The sequence below is a fragment of the Zalophus californianus genome, chromosome 16 (assembly GCF_009762305.2).
Source record: "Zalophus californianus isolate mZalCal1 chromosome 16, mZalCal1.pri.v2, whole genome shotgun sequence".
Taxonomy (NCBI): domain Eukaryota; kingdom Metazoa; phylum Chordata; class Mammalia; order Carnivora; family Otariidae; genus Zalophus; species Zalophus californianus.
Genome location: NC_045610.1, coordinates 58183483 through 58201721, shown reverse-complemented (window position 1 = coordinate 58201721; position 18239 = coordinate 58183483). Strand labels below are relative to the sequence as shown.

The 18239-nt window shown below is 45.8% G+C and overlaps 1 protein-coding gene across 9 annotated transcripts in view; it reads right to left on the bottom strand.

Annotated features, from left to right (window-relative positions):
* Positions 1-18239, bottom strand: part of SEC14L1 (SEC14 like lipid binding 1) — a 53275-nt gene that overhangs the window by 5495 nt on the left and 29541 nt on the right. For 6 of the 9 annotated variants that reach the window (XM_027624988.2, XM_027624983.2, XM_027624991.2 and 3 more), the window contains 11 exons: positions 14143-14292; positions 13866-14024; positions 11797-11925; positions 10509-10743; positions 9138-9247; positions 7305-7494; positions 5495-5583; positions 4764-4834; positions 3169-3340; positions 2715-2849; positions 948-1082 (listed from right to left, as the gene is read on the bottom strand). In XM_027624988.2, coding sequence (XP_027480789.2) covers positions 948-1082; positions 2715-2849; positions 3169-3340; positions 4764-4834; positions 5495-5583; positions 7305-7494; positions 9138-9247; positions 10509-10743; positions 11797-11925; positions 13866-14024; positions 14143-14292 — 1575 coding nt within the window. The remainder of the gene's footprint in view (positions 1-947; positions 1083-2714; positions 2850-3168; positions 3341-4763; positions 4835-5494; positions 5584-7304; positions 7495-9137; positions 9248-10508; positions 10744-11796; positions 11926-13865; positions 14025-14142; positions 14293-18239) is intronic. The other 3 variants (XM_027624987.2, XM_027624989.2, XM_027624986.2) reach the window with 3 other exon arrangements.

Here is an 18239-nt window from a genome sequence, read left to right as displayed (position 1 = left end):
AGAGAAATAAGAACTCCACCTCCTCAAGCCTGGTCTCCAAATAAGGAATTAATATAAATAATCCTCAAGACACAGTCATGAAAATCTGAGACTTCCCCTACAGAACCTACGAATGAGGCAGACCAAATCTGCCTCTACTTGTTCAAACACAGCAACAGTACCTACCTGCCCCACAAGGGATGGGTCGGCCATGCTAGAACACAGGCCAGCAAGGACAAATGGCGGATGGCAATAAGGGGTCAGCTCCCGGCTACCACCAACAGCCTGAGCCCACAGCCCCTGCGCACTGAACGCTGGCTCAGTGCCCAGCGCCCCCGTCCTCAGCAACGACCCCTGAGGCACAAACAAATCTGCCCAGAGCTCAGGAAAGGTGCCTTGGTTGTCAGCCCTCACCGCTCAGACCACTCACAATGTCACAGGACACACAGTGTTTGCAAAACACAGGAATACTCTTGCTTCCACACCCAGTGTGACAGCAAGAAGGGAAAACAGAGATGTGCTACTTTCTCCTCACTCCATATGACTTACAAAAATGTGCAAATCTCTTAAAAAATGTAAATAATCAAAGCCCGGTCACGAAAAAACAGAAAATGAAACCAGCCCTACATAATCGTTAAATAAACTAGATTTGAGAGTCAACAATCTTCCACAGGAAAACCCTTCCACATGCGACTCATTCCTGTGCTCAGGGGTCTCTGGTAAAGCAGAGGCCAGGAGGCCCAACCTCCTTCCAGGAGCAGATCCCTTGAGATGCCTGTACGTCAGTGCAGACTTTTACCTCAACTAAAGATCTGAAACAACAACAACAACAACAAAAATCTAAAGACAAAGACCAGAAAAACCATTTGATTCTTCTAAAGTAAATCCTATTGGGAAGACCCGCCGAAGAAAGTGTCTGTTGGGAGAAGGGGCCCCGCCACCCCGGGCCCTGGGTGCGGGCGGCGCACCTCATGCGGGGCTCCTTTGAAGACGCTTGCAGACTGGTAGATGGTCTCGGTCCAGAGCCTGAGGTCCTCGTTCTCCAGCTCCTCTGCAGTCCTGTACAGAGACTTGGGGACCAGTCCGCCCTCGGGCACTTCGCACTGGAAACACAAACATAGCAGTAAAAGCTGTGCACACAGAAGGGACCCCCCTGAAAGCCGACACTCCATCAAGGCCCGTACGCCCCCAGCTGCTTAGGGAATGGAACACACTGGCAATGTCCAACAGCTTCTGCATGACTCAGCAATGTAAATTTTTAAAACCTCTTAAATCTACCTGTCTTAGTTTAACTAAATGAGAACATGTTGAAGCTAATTTACCACAGAATTTACACTACTAAGTGTGAGGTGCTGGACCCCACTAGGAACTCTAGTTCTTGGGAGAATTACAAGCAGTTACACTGTACTGTAAAGAGAAAACATGGTATGAAGAAAAGTTTTATTCTCAGCAACTACAGGCTGGGTTGAATTAAAATCTGTATACTTCATACATTTCCTAGTTGACCTTGACCTAGTGACTCAATACTGAAGTTCACAGAATCCCAGCACCTCTTGCACTACCGGCCCTGGGAGGCGGTGACCCAGAGACAGTCTCCGGTGGAAGACCTCAGACGGACCCGGAGCAGGGAAGCAGGGAGCACAGGAGAGCCGAGAAGAGCCTGGACCCACGGACGAATGAGGAGGACTCTCACAGTGGGGAGCACATCAGGGTCGGCCCAACGTGCTGTGAGTCAGGTCTCCCTCTGCTCCAGCTCACCATCAGAAGGACCAAGCACTTGGGACCGTTCGTAATGGGAGTTGCCTGTGGGTTGCTACACAGCGCACCTCCTGGTTTAATCTCATGGCCCTCGGTGAGGGAGGGGCCGGCAACTCCTTGGCAACCTGGTACCACGCCGTGCTGATGTCTGCAGTTCTTGACAGCAGGACCGAGGCCCTGAAAGCTGAATCTGGATGCTGTTCAAACTCCTCTAACCAACCCGAGACTCCCCTGAAAACCGGGTTCGTTAGGTAAATACGTGCATCAAATCCAGTGTGTCACATCTCAGAAGGACAACTCTATTTTCTATGAGGATGATAGAGATCCTTTCTCTAAGGAGAACCACACTCCCCTCTGGCTTCTGCTGTCACTTCAGGAAGCCACCTGGGCCTCTGCAGCCTTTGGCCTCCCTTGCCCTTGTGTCAGCAGGGCACGCCCTGCGGGCTGTAAGGTCCTCAAGGACCCCTCATCACAGTTCAGGGCATAGAAGTGGACATGGCTGCCTGATACCCTAGCAACGCCATGTATCAAAAACCCCAGATTATAAAAGTATTTCCCTTAATGTGTCCCCTTCAAAATGTTATCCTTATTTATTGTCAAGGAGGAGATCCTGCAGAATCACTTTGAGTTTTTAAAAGTGTTTCTATAAAATGCATAGCTCCTCAAAATAGTTATTAAGAAATCTGATCCACACAAAGCTGAGTGAATAAAGCAAGCTGCAACTACATTAGGTTCTAAAACAAATTCTCATTAGCAAGTAACAATGAAGAAACGTGCATTTGTCAACCATTACCTAAACGGTTCTATGTAGGTTAACCCTGGGTCAGAAAAATGTCAGCAAAATAAAGAAAAACAAAACAAAACAAAAAACAATAATCCAAACTAAAAGTTCTGAAAATCATGTGTACCAACCAACACCCGCCTTCCCTACCCCTGGGAAGCGGCCAGACGTACAGCTGCTTTGCCTAAACACATACCATACACTCCCCGCTCAGGAAATCTGGAATAATCTCTTTATCGATGTAGTCCAGCAGGCCTCCGGGACCCTGGTAGTCATTTCCGGCATAAATCAGGAATTTCCTTCTGGTGTTGTCATCGATGAAGGGACTAACCTGTAAGTAACGAGAAAGGACCACGTGGTCATTTTGCTTTGCTGTCTGATTTCCAAGGATTAAAATTACCGTGTGACAGTATGAGTGGGTGGGTGCGGGTAGGGGTAGGAAGCGTGATACACTTTTTCCGTAAAGTCTATTTGCGTGACAAAAGGACTCTCATGAATTCTTCCTTCCCTTAAATTATTTGAGAAAGTGTGTATCTTTCCACATTTGTTATTTCCTGACTAGTTCAGACGAACAGACACAGGGATACGAATGCACACCTCTCCACCTTCTGAATGGCCAACCGTTTCCCCAAACCAGGGCCCACACCCACCAGCGTCCAGAGGACGGGGAACACGCGGGGAGCACGGAGAATGAGCAGGCGGCCGAGCGTCTCAGGGTAGTTGGCCTCCACCACCTCTATGATGCGCAGCAAGGCCTTGACGCCGGGTCTCCACAGGTGGCGCATGTTGAGTCCCTCCAGGTCCACCAGGCAGGTCCACGAACTGCAGGGGTGCAGACGTGTGAGCTACTCGCTAGACACGGCACGCGTGCAAACCACGTCCTAAGCTATCTTCTTCTGGCTATTACAAAACCATCATTTATATCCATTTCCAAAAATACACCAGTTTCTAAAAATTAAAGTGTTATGAACTGTATTTCTATCTACTTGTATGATACATACGGGATCAGCGTGGTAGGACCAATCCCTGGAATAGCAAAACCTCAATTGACAATTAATAACCACCTCATTCGGACCTGCCTGTGACCCAGAAAACAAGGTGACACGCTGGGCTTGACATGCTGGGCCACCTCCACAGACCTAACAGGGCAGGAATCTGGCTTTTTAACGCATCGTGTGACTGAACTTCAAGAAGCTCTTCTTCAACAAATACCCACTAACCCAGCAGTGTCTCAGGAGCTGACAATACAGCAGGGAACAGAAAACCCTCAAAACTCCTTCCTGTCAACTCCTAATCTCAGGAAACAAACTGAGGGTTGCTGGAGTGGTGGGGGGTGGGAGGGATGGGGTGGCTGGGTGATAGACATTGGGGAGGGTATGTGCTATGGTGAGCGCTGTGAATTGTGTAAGACTGTTGAATCACAGACCTGTACCTCTGAAACCAATAATGCAATATATGTTAAGAAAAAAAAAAAAGAAGAAGAAGATAGCAGGAGGGGAAAAATGAACGGGAGTAAATCGGAGGGGGAGACGAACCATGAGAGACGATGGACTCTGAAAGACAAAGTGAGGGTTCTAGTGGGGAGGGAGGTGGGGGGATGGGTTAGCCTGGTGATGGGTATTAAAGAGGGCACGTTCTGCGTGGAGCACTGGGTGTTATGCACAAACAATGAATCATGGAACACTACATCAAGAACTAATGATGCAATGTATGGTGATTAACATAACAATAAAAATTTAAAGAAAAAAGAAAAAAAAAAACTCCTTCCTGTCATGGTGGAACTTCCATACCAGTAAACCCGCTATGCCCTTCTAGTGTCCACCTCTGAACCACTGCACATTTTCCAAATAGTTTACCATAACTACAAGTATGGTTTAGAAATACAGAATAATTTCCTTGTGCCCCTGCAACTAAAACAAACGAACAAAACCAACCTGCGACCCTGGGCTCCCAAGGACCATGCAGACTAACAAGGCAGACCGACCCACTCAGACTGAGGTGACAACAATGTCTCACTCAGGGTCAGAAATACCAAAATCCAGCACCTATCCTTCCCAACTGACCGAATTACATGTTATTTATCTTCTACCTTCTGGAACACTGCAAAAAATGGGAAGCTATTTAGATTTGGCTCTAGAAATCTAAAAGCCTAAAAATCAAACCAGATTTTGGTCCTAAAAGTCAACTAGAAATATTTACCTCACATTCTCAATAAGCTGGAAGGAAAAACAAAATCAACATCTACCTGATAGGTCGACCAAAGACTTTTGTATTTTCTTCACACCGTCTCAGCCCTTCTTCGTTTATGGAGAGAACCTGTGTGTAAAATGGCCATAAAAAGCCCATGATTAGTCTAAGTAACGCCACTGTGTCAAGCTATGAAACAAAGAGACAGTAATAAAGCCCACTGAGTGGGGAAGGGAGCCTGACGCAGGGCTCGATCCCAGGACCCTGGGATCATGACCTGAGCCGAAGGCAGATGCTTAACCGACTGAGCCACCCAGGTGCCCGTTTGTTTGGTTTTTAATTTAAGCACACTCTTCCCTTCATAACTGCCCACGCTGTGGAGGCCGAAGTGGAAGGGGAACCGGGAGGAGGCATTTATAACCGTCCAGATAAGAGATGTGAAGACCTGCGAGTAAGGAAGTGCCGGGAAAAGAATGCCCTGAAGCGGTCTGATCCGAGAGACAGCTCAAAAGGAGAGTGGGGGGCGGGGGGGGGGGGGACCATGGCAATGAAACAAGAAGACCCCAAATCAGTCCCCACAAAGTCATCTTGAGTGGCTATACAGATTTTTTTGTTGATGCTTCCCTGTGAAAAACATTTTTATAATTTCCGTGCCCTCTTTTGAAATTTTAAAAATATATTAATAGATTGGCCTAATTACAAAAGCACTGCATGCTTGCTCTAATAGCTGTTAAGATCACCACCCTGCTGGCAAGGAAGGGGGCAGCGACCTCCGCAGGAAGCACTTACGTATCGCAGCAGAGCCTCCTCCCCGAGGGCCCTCACCAAGCCCTTGGTGTCCATCTGCCCCAGCCTGAGAACGTATAGTGGCCGCCCGTCTGCAGGAGGGGAAGCAAAGGTATAATCAGCACCACTCCTGATGAGAAGCTGACGGTACAACTCTAGGGACCTTAACAAGGAGCGTGCTTTCCCACTTAGAAGCTGCAGCTGGCTGTGTGTACAGGAGATTCCCCCCAACCACTGCCCCTCTGCCCAGGATGAGAGGCACCAAGTGCAACTCAACCTCTCTCTCATCTGGCTCCAACCACCGTCACCGACCGAGGCCATTGCTAGGCTTGGCCTCCTCACTTAAACAACCAGGGGGTTGAGCAGAGCTGACTTTCAAGCCGGGGGACCTCAGAAGATCCAGAGACACATTTTCTGTGAATATGGAGTATTTTAAAATTTTGTATCTTAGAGAAAACAATTTTTTTTTCATTTCATGAGTTATCAGTAAGTTAAAGTCTAGATTTTTTTTAAAAAGCCAGCTTCCCTTGATTCCCATCCAAAGGATCAGAATAAATGAGTCCTTCCAGGAAATTTTTAAATCCATACCAACCAGCACATCTTGGCTCTACATGTTTACACCCCGAAGGTCTAATGGATGAAACCTGAGAGGAATCTCATTCACTATACAAATGCCCTGTCATCACAGGCCAGCTACATAAATGGGAAAAGATCTCGATGGCCACAGCATCCCCCTGAGTCAGCAGATTCTCCAGAATCTGGACTCCTGACACTTGGGGTCACAGGGGAGCAGCAGAAAGGACAGGAACGGAAGCTGCTGCTGACAAGCAACTAAGCCTTGTCTTCTGTTAACGGAGGGTCAGTCCTGTCATCCTGACAAAGTCCAAATTCTCCTTGTATTTATCACCCGGTCTGAACTAGATCAATGTTCTACTTAAAACAAGAATGTCTTTATGCTCCCAAATCTTGTTGAAAGGAAGATGTATGAAAAGTGTCTCCTGACATTTATAAGACACATTTGTTAATATTTCACTACCAAACTTTAATCTTTGAAAGGTGGGAAAGTAGAATAAATATATGTTGCTAGCAAAAACGAACAGAGCTACAATTAGTCTGGAAAAGTACAAAAGATGCAGTCCAGAAAACAGACAAATCCGAGCTGTGCCATTCTGGAAGAATCTGCCTGGAGGGGGAGGGAGCCCACGGCCATCCCTGTGCGTGCTCCACGTCCACGGTTCCGTTCCGTCCACTGTCCAACTCCAAACCAGGAAATACCGAGCATGCCTCTGGCAATGCCCGCTTTCCTGCAGGGCGTGCCTTGGATGCAATCCGAGAGAACCCTGCTCACTTAGCTTACCCTTCGTTTTACGCTATCACTTCCTTGGCTTATGTTTTGCTTCCTGCCCAAAACAGAGCTGAAGTTCTTCGCTGTTTCGATGTAGAAAACCTGGCTACATATTGTTACAGATCTTGTAGGGATTTAAGTTATTAAAAGTTCTTTACTAGCACTGTGCTCCTGAAAACACTGCCCTCAAACTTGCGGGTTTTTTAAGTAAGTCGAAACAAAGTCTTTGTGACTAAGAAAGGAGGTGAAGAAACTTGGTGGCCAAGGGGCCATGAGCCGAGAGAAGAGCAGACAGCCCGCACCTGCTGCTCTATGGGGGACCTCAGGAGGCTTCCGAGTGGGCAGGGTGTTGTGGGGCTGGCCGTGATGAATGGGCGCCACCCTGGGAGAGGGAGGGCCCAGGCATTCACGGGTCCCTTCAACTCTGCACAACGTGGCCTTGAAGCATGTCCGGGATGCCCAGCCCACCTTTGTCATGATGGTGCCAGCCTCCCGCGTAGTAGTCCTGAAGGACCTGGGGAGGGCTCCAGGTCTCAAGAATGTAGTCCACCTGGTGCTGCTTTCGCCAAGTCAAAGACTGACACATGATCTCTCTGGCTTTGTCGATATTGAAGTCCCGGGCGCGTAAGAACCGAAGAATATGCTCATCTTTTGGGATCTATTCAGAGAAAAAGAAGTTTCTAAGCAGTGTTAAAAGTTGCTAAGGGAAAAAAAAACCAAGTTACTAAGGGAATAAAACTCTAAAACTGTCACTTCTCATCCAGAGGGAGCTGCATTTTTGCACTATTTAAAATTAGCCGTTACTAAAAAAACCTTCCTCAATGCTTTAGAAAACTGGTATCATTAATCTGAATAATCTTTATAGTATTCCATTTTAGTTTCAGCCAAGTAGAGCAAAGGCATAAACAATTTGTTAAACATCAGATGCTTCAATTCACTGGACCGATTTATGATTATGATCTGGGTGCACTTTTCTATATTACACCAGAACAAAAGTTCGAATACAGAAGTGTTGTTGGTTTTGGTGGGGGGGGGGGGGGGGGCTTCCTAACACACACCTCCTCTAAAGTCTGCTATCGGATACGTCGACTTCTCTGAGTGAAAAAGAAGTCTCATCTGGCCTGGCCATCTTCCTCTGTGGCCATGCGCTCACTGATGCACGCCGCGGGTCCACAGGGGACAGGAAGGCGGCGGGTGGGGAGCCTGCCAACAACCCCACTGCCGGGAGAGCAACTCAAGGCACTCAGAGGGTGTCGCTGCCACTCAGAAAGGATGTGGGTGCCGGAAGCAAAGGGCCTGGCTTCAAATCCTCACCCCAGCACTCACTCGCTGGAAGGCCTCAGGCAAGTGACCTCACTGCTCTGCGCCTCAGTTCCCTCACATGATAAAAACACCACCTCAGAGGGCTGCTGGAGGACCTCATAAAGACCCTAAGAGCGTCTAGTACACAGTGTATGCACAACAAATGACAGCCATCACTACAATGGTTGTGCTCCCGACAACTGACACTAAACAGTCCTCAGGATGTGGCTCTAGTAACCCAGGTGGACAGAGTTCTAGAGCAGGCCGGCTCCATGCAACCCCGGCTTCCCTTTACTGAGTGGTGCCAGTACCCAGCCGGACACGCCAACCTGCCTGTGCTCACCACTCGCCCCCCATCAGTATGAGGCTTAGTATGAGAAAAACGGGATTCCTTAACAAGGCTAAAATTCTACCAAAAACCTCAAAATGAAAGCTCAAACACTGCTGGTCTTGGAATAATCTGTGGACTCCTTCCAAAGCTTCTGATAATTAAAATGTCTGAATACTTGGGGGCGCCTAGGTGGCTCAGTCAGTTGAGCATCTGACTCTTGGGTTCAGCTCAGGTTGTGACCTCAGGGTCATGGGATCGAGCCCCGCACGGACCTCCTGGCGCAGCAGGGAGTCTGCTGGATACTCTCTCCCTCTTCGCCCTCTACCCCTGCCCCTGCTCCATCTAAAATAAATAAATAAATACATATTTTTTAAAAAGTCTGAATACTTGGAATATAATATTGCTTTGTAGCTTGACCTGTAATTGTTTTTACGGGAGACCCTCCTCTGGTAAACCGAGAAAAGCACAGCTGATTGTACGTAGAAGGGCATCATGACTCTCCATGAGGGACTCAGATGCCACACCCAGAGATACAGAGCCAGTGATGCTGGGGCTGAGAGGGACATCCCCAGCTATGGCGATCGGGAACATGTACTGAGTAACTACGAACGGGACCAGGGTCCACAGCTCCACAGACAGCACGCCTGTACATGGGTGCCAGTTCTCACTTTGCCTTTGTGGGTCTCCTGGAGCCACTGGCGAAGCCGGATCAGGCAGCTCTCCTGTAGCGGGGTCAAGTCACCCAGGTATCTCTTGATGTAGTCTGCATCTAGTTTGTCTGGAATGTAAGTTACATGACGACATTTACACAAAGAACACTGGGAACGTGAAGGCTTCCAAAGTCATCCTGCTCAGGAACGTTAAGTGTGGTCCCCAAGTCACAGAACTCAATGACACCCCAGGGACAGCAGAGCTAAGCTGGCCCCCTCGAGACCCTCAGTGATAGTCTGTAAGAGCTAATCACTGACCAGGCCCCAGGCCAGGCTACTGATTCAATCAGTTATATTCCCTGATCACCCCGTGGTCAACTCTATTTGCAAAGTCTTAATAGTAGTCACGGCAGAAGAAAATCTGTAACAGTTATTGAGAGATTATTTTAATTCAAACTTAAACAGGACCTACATAAGACTATGAAATAAAATAAGTATGTGGACTTAAACCTATTCTGAATAGAGCTACTGTACTCAAGAATATAAGAAATCTTCTTCTTCGTGATGGGGTACCATAAATACAGCAAACATTCACGAGATGTAAAAATAAAACGTGTCCCCAAACCAATTAAAACACCTGTCACCTGCTGCCTACTGCACGGCAAATGGATGGCACAGTTTAGCTGCAGAGAAGAAAGTGTGGAAAGAGAGACAGCAATACTTTAACAAAACTTGTGAGTGGTAGAATCTTCTTGTGTGGTTTTACAATGGGCATCACTCTGAGAAATAAAAAAGAGGTGCGCGTGCGCATGTGTGTGCGCGTGCACAACACACATGAAAGGCAGCACAGCACAGTGGCTACGTGCAGACCCTGGCGCCAGCCGCCCTAGCTCCGTCCCAGCGCCACCATCTGCCACTGGGACTCCAGGCAAGTCACTCAGCTCCTGTGGGCCTCAGTTCTCTCATACATAAAATGAGGGTAATAAGCACTTCGTACCAAGAAGCAACCACTGTTAAGTGAGTAAATAAATACTCATTAAGTGCTTACAACAGGGCCTAGCACAGAGTGAGTATAAAGTGTTTGATGGTGACACAACTGTGTTAAAACGATTAGTTGCTACCTTTCATTCACTAAAGATGCCTTCAATTAAAATAAATGAAACACATTTCCTGGTTTCAAGAAAAGAGTAACTTGATATAACCCTTCCTGCCCATTAAAAAAACTAAATGCTTCCTCATTCTAAGAAAAAAATAAAACGTGGAAAAGGGACAGTAACAAAATTATCTCCGCGTGTCCTCAGGACACAAGAAGGGGTGGAGGAAGCAGAGGGGAAAGGACTCCTCGGAGGCCCCAGCCTTGCTCGTGGGACGACCCTCTTTCCGACCCACCGTCAGGGGTCCCCGCCCCGGGCTCAGGGGGCCCGCTGGGGCTGCCGAGGGCCTCACTGCCCAGCCCCTCCGCCTGGGCAGCATCTGGAACCACAAGAGCCAAGGATGCTGCCTGTTTCTTGCACAATGAGGAGGTCTCTGAGGACGGAGCAATGGAAGGCGGAGTCCAGCGGGGCACGAACGTTATGCCTTCTTCCTCCAACTGACGAAGATAGTATTCAATTATTTCTTTTCCCTTTAAAACAAAACCAATTTTAAGGTTAGTATATATTCAACATTCAAATTATTCATCTCCCACAGGTCTTTAAAACACTAATAAAAACTGGGTTGCTACAGAATAAATCTATAAAAAAGTGAAATGCCTTTGTGTTTCTGTTTTTCATAATTATTTTACTTCCTCTTCTCCAATGGTCTAGGAAATAATATCTAAAGAGATGGAATTTTTTTTATGACTAATTAAAAGCACTGATTCATCACACTTGTACTCAATTAATGCTTTGTGTCTCAATCCAAATTCTTTCTAACACCCTGAAATAAAACAAGCCTTCAAAAAGCACTTAGAATCCAACATGGATACACTTCACAGCCATATTCCACACCAACACTGAGCAGCAGTATAAAAATGAGAAGGAAAGTGGAGCGCCTGGGGGGGCACAGTCAGTTAAGCGTCCGATTCTTGATTTCAGCTCAGGTCATGATGTCAGGGTTGTGAGATCGAGCCCCACATCAGGCTTCGCACTCAGCAGAGAGTCTGCTTAAGATTCTCCTTCTCCCTCTGTGTCTTCCCACTGCGCTCATGCACTCTCTCTCTCTCCCCCTCCCTCTCAAATAAATCTTTAAAAAAAAAAAAATGAGAAGGAAAGTTTTTCCACGGAAGGTGAACCTAATAATCCAAGGCCTGGATCCCCAAGGGGTCCCCGGCAAGCGCCTCCTCATGCGGCACCTCCTGCCCACAGACCCTGAGGTGGCAGCTGGGGGCGCTGTAAGCCAGCCGCTCCTGCCTCACCCCCCCACCCCCCAACCCCAATCTTCCAGTGATTCTAAGCAGAGGGCGTCCTGGCCAGTGGCTACATGCTCCTCCTTACCTCCACCAGCCACCAGCATCATCTGAACCCCCATCCAACCCTACACCTCCCTGGAACACAAGGCTTGGGGAAAAGCCAAAGTATTTCCTTGTCTTGAAATGGCTGGGCTCCCTGACTAGCCCATTTCCAGCCTCCTGAAAACACTGCCAGCACCTCAGAGGCTCCTGCCTTCCCGTTTCCATAAAATCCCAAGCTAGACTCACTTTTTTAATGTTGCTGGTATATTGTTTCATTGCAATTTTTTCCACTGTACTTTCAAAACCAAAGAAAGATTTAATATCTAAACTTGCAGACTGTTCAAAACAAGTCCAATCTTCATTTTCAGGGTGAACCTGTAGATAAATGAGAAATCATTCCCATTAACTATGCTGACAACTGACAAGGTCATTTGCTCCTCAATCAAGTGGTAACCAAAAGAAAACATTTCATTTGACTAATAATATTATCATGAAAGCACCAGATGGAAAAATTACACAGAGACGTTTAAAATCATGAAAAGACCTAAATAATATTTCTAAAATAGTCTAAAAAAAAATTCTAAAAATGACTGTGAAAAGGAGAGCTTCATTTTCATTCTTGGTTCATTTGTTCATCACATTTATTGAGCAGTGTTCTCCATCATAAACAAAACGAAGATCCCTGCCTCGTGAAGCTTACAGTCTGAAGGGGGAGAATGGCAATTAGCCATGAACATCAGAGGTAAGAAATTCTATTGTTGTTGGAAGACAAGTGCCAAGGGAGAAAGGAACAGTGGAACAGGTTAAAAGGACGAGGGTTGGGGGCAGGGGCGTGGCGGGGAGGAAGCAGAATTAAATAGGGTGTTCAAACTGGCTTCATCCAGAAGGGCAGACATGAGCACAGACTGAAGGAGGTGAGGGCAGGCAGAGGGTGCACTTGGAGCACAGGTCCTCAGGGGAAGCACGCCTACGTGATCAGAAACAGCAAGATGGTGCGTAGGCTTGTGCACAAGGAAGGCAGGAGCAGATGTGTGATTAAGAGAAAATGCAAGGCCTTGTAAGCCACTGGAAGGCCTCTGGGCTCCTTCTCTGAGTGAAATGCAGTACAACTGCAGAAAGTATGACATGAGCTGATATACTTTAAAAGGATCATTTTGGATTCAGCACTGAGGATATGTTGCAGGAAGGTAAGGGAAAAGCAAAGAGACCCTATTAGATTCTTCTAATAATCTGGTAACAGAAGTTACTGAAGATGGTGTGGCAGATAAAAGCACTCAGCCTGATCTCAGAGGTATGCATTACAGGTATCTCCCCTCCCTTCCCAAAGTCTGTACTCCACCACTCCACCCCTTCGTTTTTACGAAAGATCTACATTTGTACCTGGTTTTGATAACCAAAAGAAATCCAAAGAGGATTTCCGCTTTTAGGAAAAAGGGCAAAAAGTGAAAATAGCATTCACCATTTGTTTTGCCAAAGCTGTTACAGAGGCAGCTCGCACCCCAAGCCCAGCCCTGAGAGTGCCACCAAGCCCCCTGCCAGAGAGCCATACTCAGCATCTCAGCATCAGGACTCCAGAGCCTAGAACTGTGTCTGTGAGCACCTGGGCTTTATCTGCATTTATTTTGTGCATCTGTTAGCAAGATGTGTCCTAAGGTCTCAGAAAAGCTTAAAGAGGTTATTTTTTGAGTATAGGAATGCTAAAAAAAATTTCCATATAAATTCATGGTAATTTGCTGTTTCGCTTTGCCCCATTTCGGCTTACAAAAGAGTTCACAGAAACACTCTACTTTCAGAGAGTGGAGGAAAACTGTATCTTGGGTCCGTCCATATATACTTCTAAAGTGTTAGAGTGGCGACAGAGATGAAGGGGCATATAAGGTAACATTTAAAGACAAATCAAGGGGCACTTGGGTGGCTCAGTCGTTAAGCATCTGCCTTCAGCTCAGGTCATGACCCCAGGGTCCTGGGATCGAGCCCTGCATCGGGCTCCCTGCTCAGCAGGGAGTCTGCTTCTCCCTGTCCCTCTGCCCCTGCTTGTGTTCCCTCTCACGCTGTTTCTCTCTCTCTCAAATAAATAAAACCTTTTTAAAAAAATAATAAATAAATAAAGACAAATCAAGGCATCACCTAGGCTCCCTTAACTGCTACGACAACGTAACCCATTCTGCAGTAAACCACACCTGCCACCTTGCAAATCCCACCAATGAGAAATGAGTGACCATATGTGCTGAAGAGCTGCCCTCTGAGATAAGGCAGTGGACTGTGTAAAGCGGTGGCCAAGCAACCCCCCACAGCACACGGCAGCCCACACTCACGTCCTTCCCCAAATGCTGGGCACTCACGGTGTAGCAGCAGTGCTCAGTGATGATGACCCGATTAGAAAAGGTTTCATTGTGGGCCTCAATGTGCAAAGTACGTTCCCGAGAATTCAGTGAGTTTTTCTGGACAAAATAAACATAATCAACTCCTGCAATCTTTAGAAAACAAAATAAAGAGAAAAAGGGCTTATTAATAATACCAAATGCAACAGAAGCTGTGAACGTAACTTCATCTAGTTTGGGGATGGTCTTTCTAAGGTGTCCCCACAGGTACCTTTTTCAGCAGCCTTGGTGCGTCTATGTCCAGCTTACAGCGCCTTTCTATAACGTGAATAGCCCCGTCTTCGCTCTTGAACTCATTCACAGTGTCACTGTCCACAAACATCGGAATCAAAGGACATGTAGGAAACCTCCTTTCATAGGCCTACAAAAAAATTTTTTTTTAAAAGTAATTGAACAAAGATGCAATCTGACAGTTTGTCATTGATAGTCTCCCTGGAAAAAAAGCATCTCTTAACACATGTCAACATGTTACATCAGAGTCATCTTTCTCTTTACATCATAAGATTTCATTAAAAAAGAAAAAGACATTCTATGTTCATGGATTAGAAGACTCAACGCGGTAAAGATGTCAACTCTTCCCATATGGATATAGAGGTTTAACATAATGCCTACAAAATCCCAGCAAGGCTTATTTTGTTTAAGCTACAGACAAGATTATTTTAAAATTGATATGGAAAGGCAGAAGAACAGAAATAGCTACAACAATTTTGAAAAAGAAGACTACATTGGGAGGAATCACTCTACATGGTATGGTATTAGCAGGGACTACACACCTACAGTAATCCAGGCTAATGGTACTGGCAGAGGGACAGACACAGAGGTCAGTGGACAGATTAGAGAGCTGTAAATTGACCCACACAAATATGCCCAACTGATTTTTGACAAAGGTGCAAAAGCAATTCAATAGAAGAAGTATAGCCTTTTTTTCAAAAAATATTACTGGAGAAATTGCACACCGACAGGCAAAAAAAAAAAAAAAAAAAAAATGGAGCTCAACCTGAACCACACACCTTATATAAAAATTAACTCAAAATGGATCAAGGACTTAACCATTTTTGTAACCTTCTTGAAATGACACCACTATAGGTGCGCCTGGGGGGCTCAGTCAGTTGAGGGTCCAGCTCTTGGTTTCAGTTCAGGTCATGATCTCAGGGTCATGGGATTGAGCCCTGTGTTGGGTTCCACACTCAGCACAGAGTCTGCTTGAGATTCTCTCTCTCCCTCTGCCCCTCCCCCCAAAATAAATGAATAAACTCTTAAAAAAAAAGAAAGAAATGACACCACTATAGAAATGCAGAACAGATTAGTGGTTGCTGTGGGGTAAGGGCAGGGGGGATGTGGGTGTGACTGTAACAGGGTAACGAAGAAAGATACTTGGAAAATGTTCTGTATCTTCACTGCATCAACATCAATATCCTGGTTCCGATGATGTTACTACAGTTTCCCAAATGCCACCACTGGGGGAAAATGGTTAAAGAGCACACGGCCTCTCTCCATATTATTCCTTATGAATAAAGTATTATTAATAAATCATGAATCTTCAATAATCTCAAAATAAAAAACTGAATTAAAAAAAATTTTCACTTGCTATATATAATTCATCCAAACTTTTAGAAGATGCACTCAGGCACCTGAGTTTGCTGTGTAGTGTGTGGTGGTCCTTGAAGACAATTTTGCTGAAGACCTTGCTACATTCACACTAAAACCTAAGCTACCTTAGCAGCTCACAGGGGTGCGTGAGCAGGAAGCCATGGGACTCGGGATGACAAGTCCTGGGCTGTAAGAAGGGGCATAAAAAAGAAGCCCAGGGCTGGGCTCAGCAGTTCACTGAACTGATGCTCCTAATAAAGTGACAGACATCACTCCTCTATCGGGTTATCCTAAAAATGGAGGGGGGGGGCTGACTTCCTACCTTAATCACAACCAAGCACAGATTTAAGAAGAAATGTATGGTGTTAAAAAGATGAATGAAAATCTGAAAGCAACACAGACTGCTCTGATTTTACCTCTAACAAGGAGCGAGTGGTTTTGGGGCACCACCATACTAAAAACACCACCTTTCGTGGAGAGGTTTCCTGACGTTCCCCGTGAACAGGTGTGAAGTCTGAACAGAAGTAATACTCCGATCACAAGAGCCGCACTGAAAACCCACTACAGCACCAGAGCCACCTATTAATCCCTCCACCTGGTTTTCATCAATCCCGTTCCAAAGCGATGCTCGATTCTCTGGTACATATCTCATCTCCTCACCATAACATCGCAGGGTTACACTAATCTGAACACTTTGGGCTGTGCTCCTGCCATCTACATGTTTACAGGATCCCACGCTAGGGAATGCGGGAGGGAGGGGAAATGAAGCAAACAGTTCAGGAAAGGGAGTCAGGGTAATATGAAAGCATACTAAGAATACGCAAGGTATAAAGGCTTGAGGAGAAAGAACACCCTCAGCTTTGGAGAGCTGGTGGTTTGGGAAGGGTTCATGAAAGAGGAAGCACTGACATGGCCTCAAAGTGGGAAAGTCTGTCTGTCGTCAGCAAGGAGGGGAGAGATTTCCAGGAAAAGAGAACCCAAGAACGCAGCCTAAGGAAACAGGCACCCAAAGCTGGCAGAGGCGAGGGAGCGGGACTGTGACAAGGCAGGTCTCCACTGAGGACTGACCGCATGGCCAGGCCCTGCAGGCACAGTGCTGGCCGCCCTGGAACTGACCTCCTCCACAGCAGATGAAGAAGGAGGGAACTCTACCATGTGACCAGAGTCACCTTTTCAGAAAATTAATGACAGTCTTGCACAGGGCATCTGGAAAGGAGGCAAAATTTACATGACCACCAGTTATATTTGCTTTTTAAAATGTTTTTACTTTGGGAGTCAAAAACATATTCTTCATATTTATCTACTCCCCTCCTCCACTCAAATATATTCTGAATCCCATTACTGCTATAATCTTGATAAATCACACAATATTTGTCTCTTAATGCATTTTAAATAAATAACATTTAAGAAGTTTATCCAACTGCTCAGACAATACCACAGATAAGTCTCAAGGAGGCCCTAAAATTTGTATTAAGCACTATATACATGAACAATTCTAGAAAAAAATTTGCTATCATTTGTTCTACAGATACTGAAAACCATCTAAACTAACTTCTAAATTGTAACACATTAAAACAAACAAACAAAAAACCAAAACCTGGCTTTGTACATTCCAGCACTATGACATACCAAAAAACTGAGAACACTAGGGCTTCAAACAAAACAATTCTTTTTAGGTTACATAAAGGGTAAAGCAAGTACTCACCAAGAAAAAATGTAAGCTAGGGTCTCTCCTATTGAAGGACGTATTAGATCATTTTCAACATACCCACAACATCTTTTAAACCCTTGAAATAGAGTGGTCAGCACAGGGCATTTCCCACACAGCCTAGCCTTTAATTCAAAACACAGTACAAACTTTCCATTCCCTGTAAAGTCATCCAGCCGGGTAGACACCTGTACACACTCACTTATACCTTGGCCAGGTGGCATTTCAAGTACCCAGGCTAGGAAGCATCTACCTTCCTCCCTCCACGGGCTGGTCTGCATCCATCACCCTGCCCCAGACGCGTTACTGAGCCACAGCGCAGACACCAAGTCCCATTTTTCTTCACATTGCCTAAAACAATGTCACTGTTCAATAAACATTCTTTGAATTATGGAATAAAACCTTACTAAATAAACCAATGAATCCAGCTTTTTGTTTCTGTGCTCACTTACCTGGGCCAATCTTTCAGAAATATATAAGGTTAATGAATTCTGCATCCTTTTAGCACAGAAAACCCTAAATTTCTAGAGGGTTGTGGAAAAGGAAGACTGCAGAAAGCTTTAGTCTCTGAAACTGCTTACAGATACCAGATCCCAGGTTTTCAGCACAAACTACAATCTATAAAGTTGCTACAAAAATAGAGGCATTCTAGTTTTATCCAAAGGAAGAGCCTAGAAGCAATGACATATCAGCAATCACAAGAAACTTGGCGTCTAGATCCCGGTTTCTAAATACCATTCCCTACCACAAAGGAATGCGTGCACTGTGAAGAAGTGGCTGATTACAGGTCTGAAGGAAAGAAAGGTCAAGGTGAATCTGAAGTACTTATCAGAAATCTGAGGATGTGCTCAGTGACTGATGGGGACATGTCAAAAGGACACAGAGACTGGCCTGAAGGGGTTCCCCTCCCCAACTCTGGGGTCATTTGAGCACCAGAAAGAGAAAAGACAGTAAAGCTTTATAAGCCAGAGTGATACTCAAGAAAAATGGAGGGGAGGAAATCTTACAGG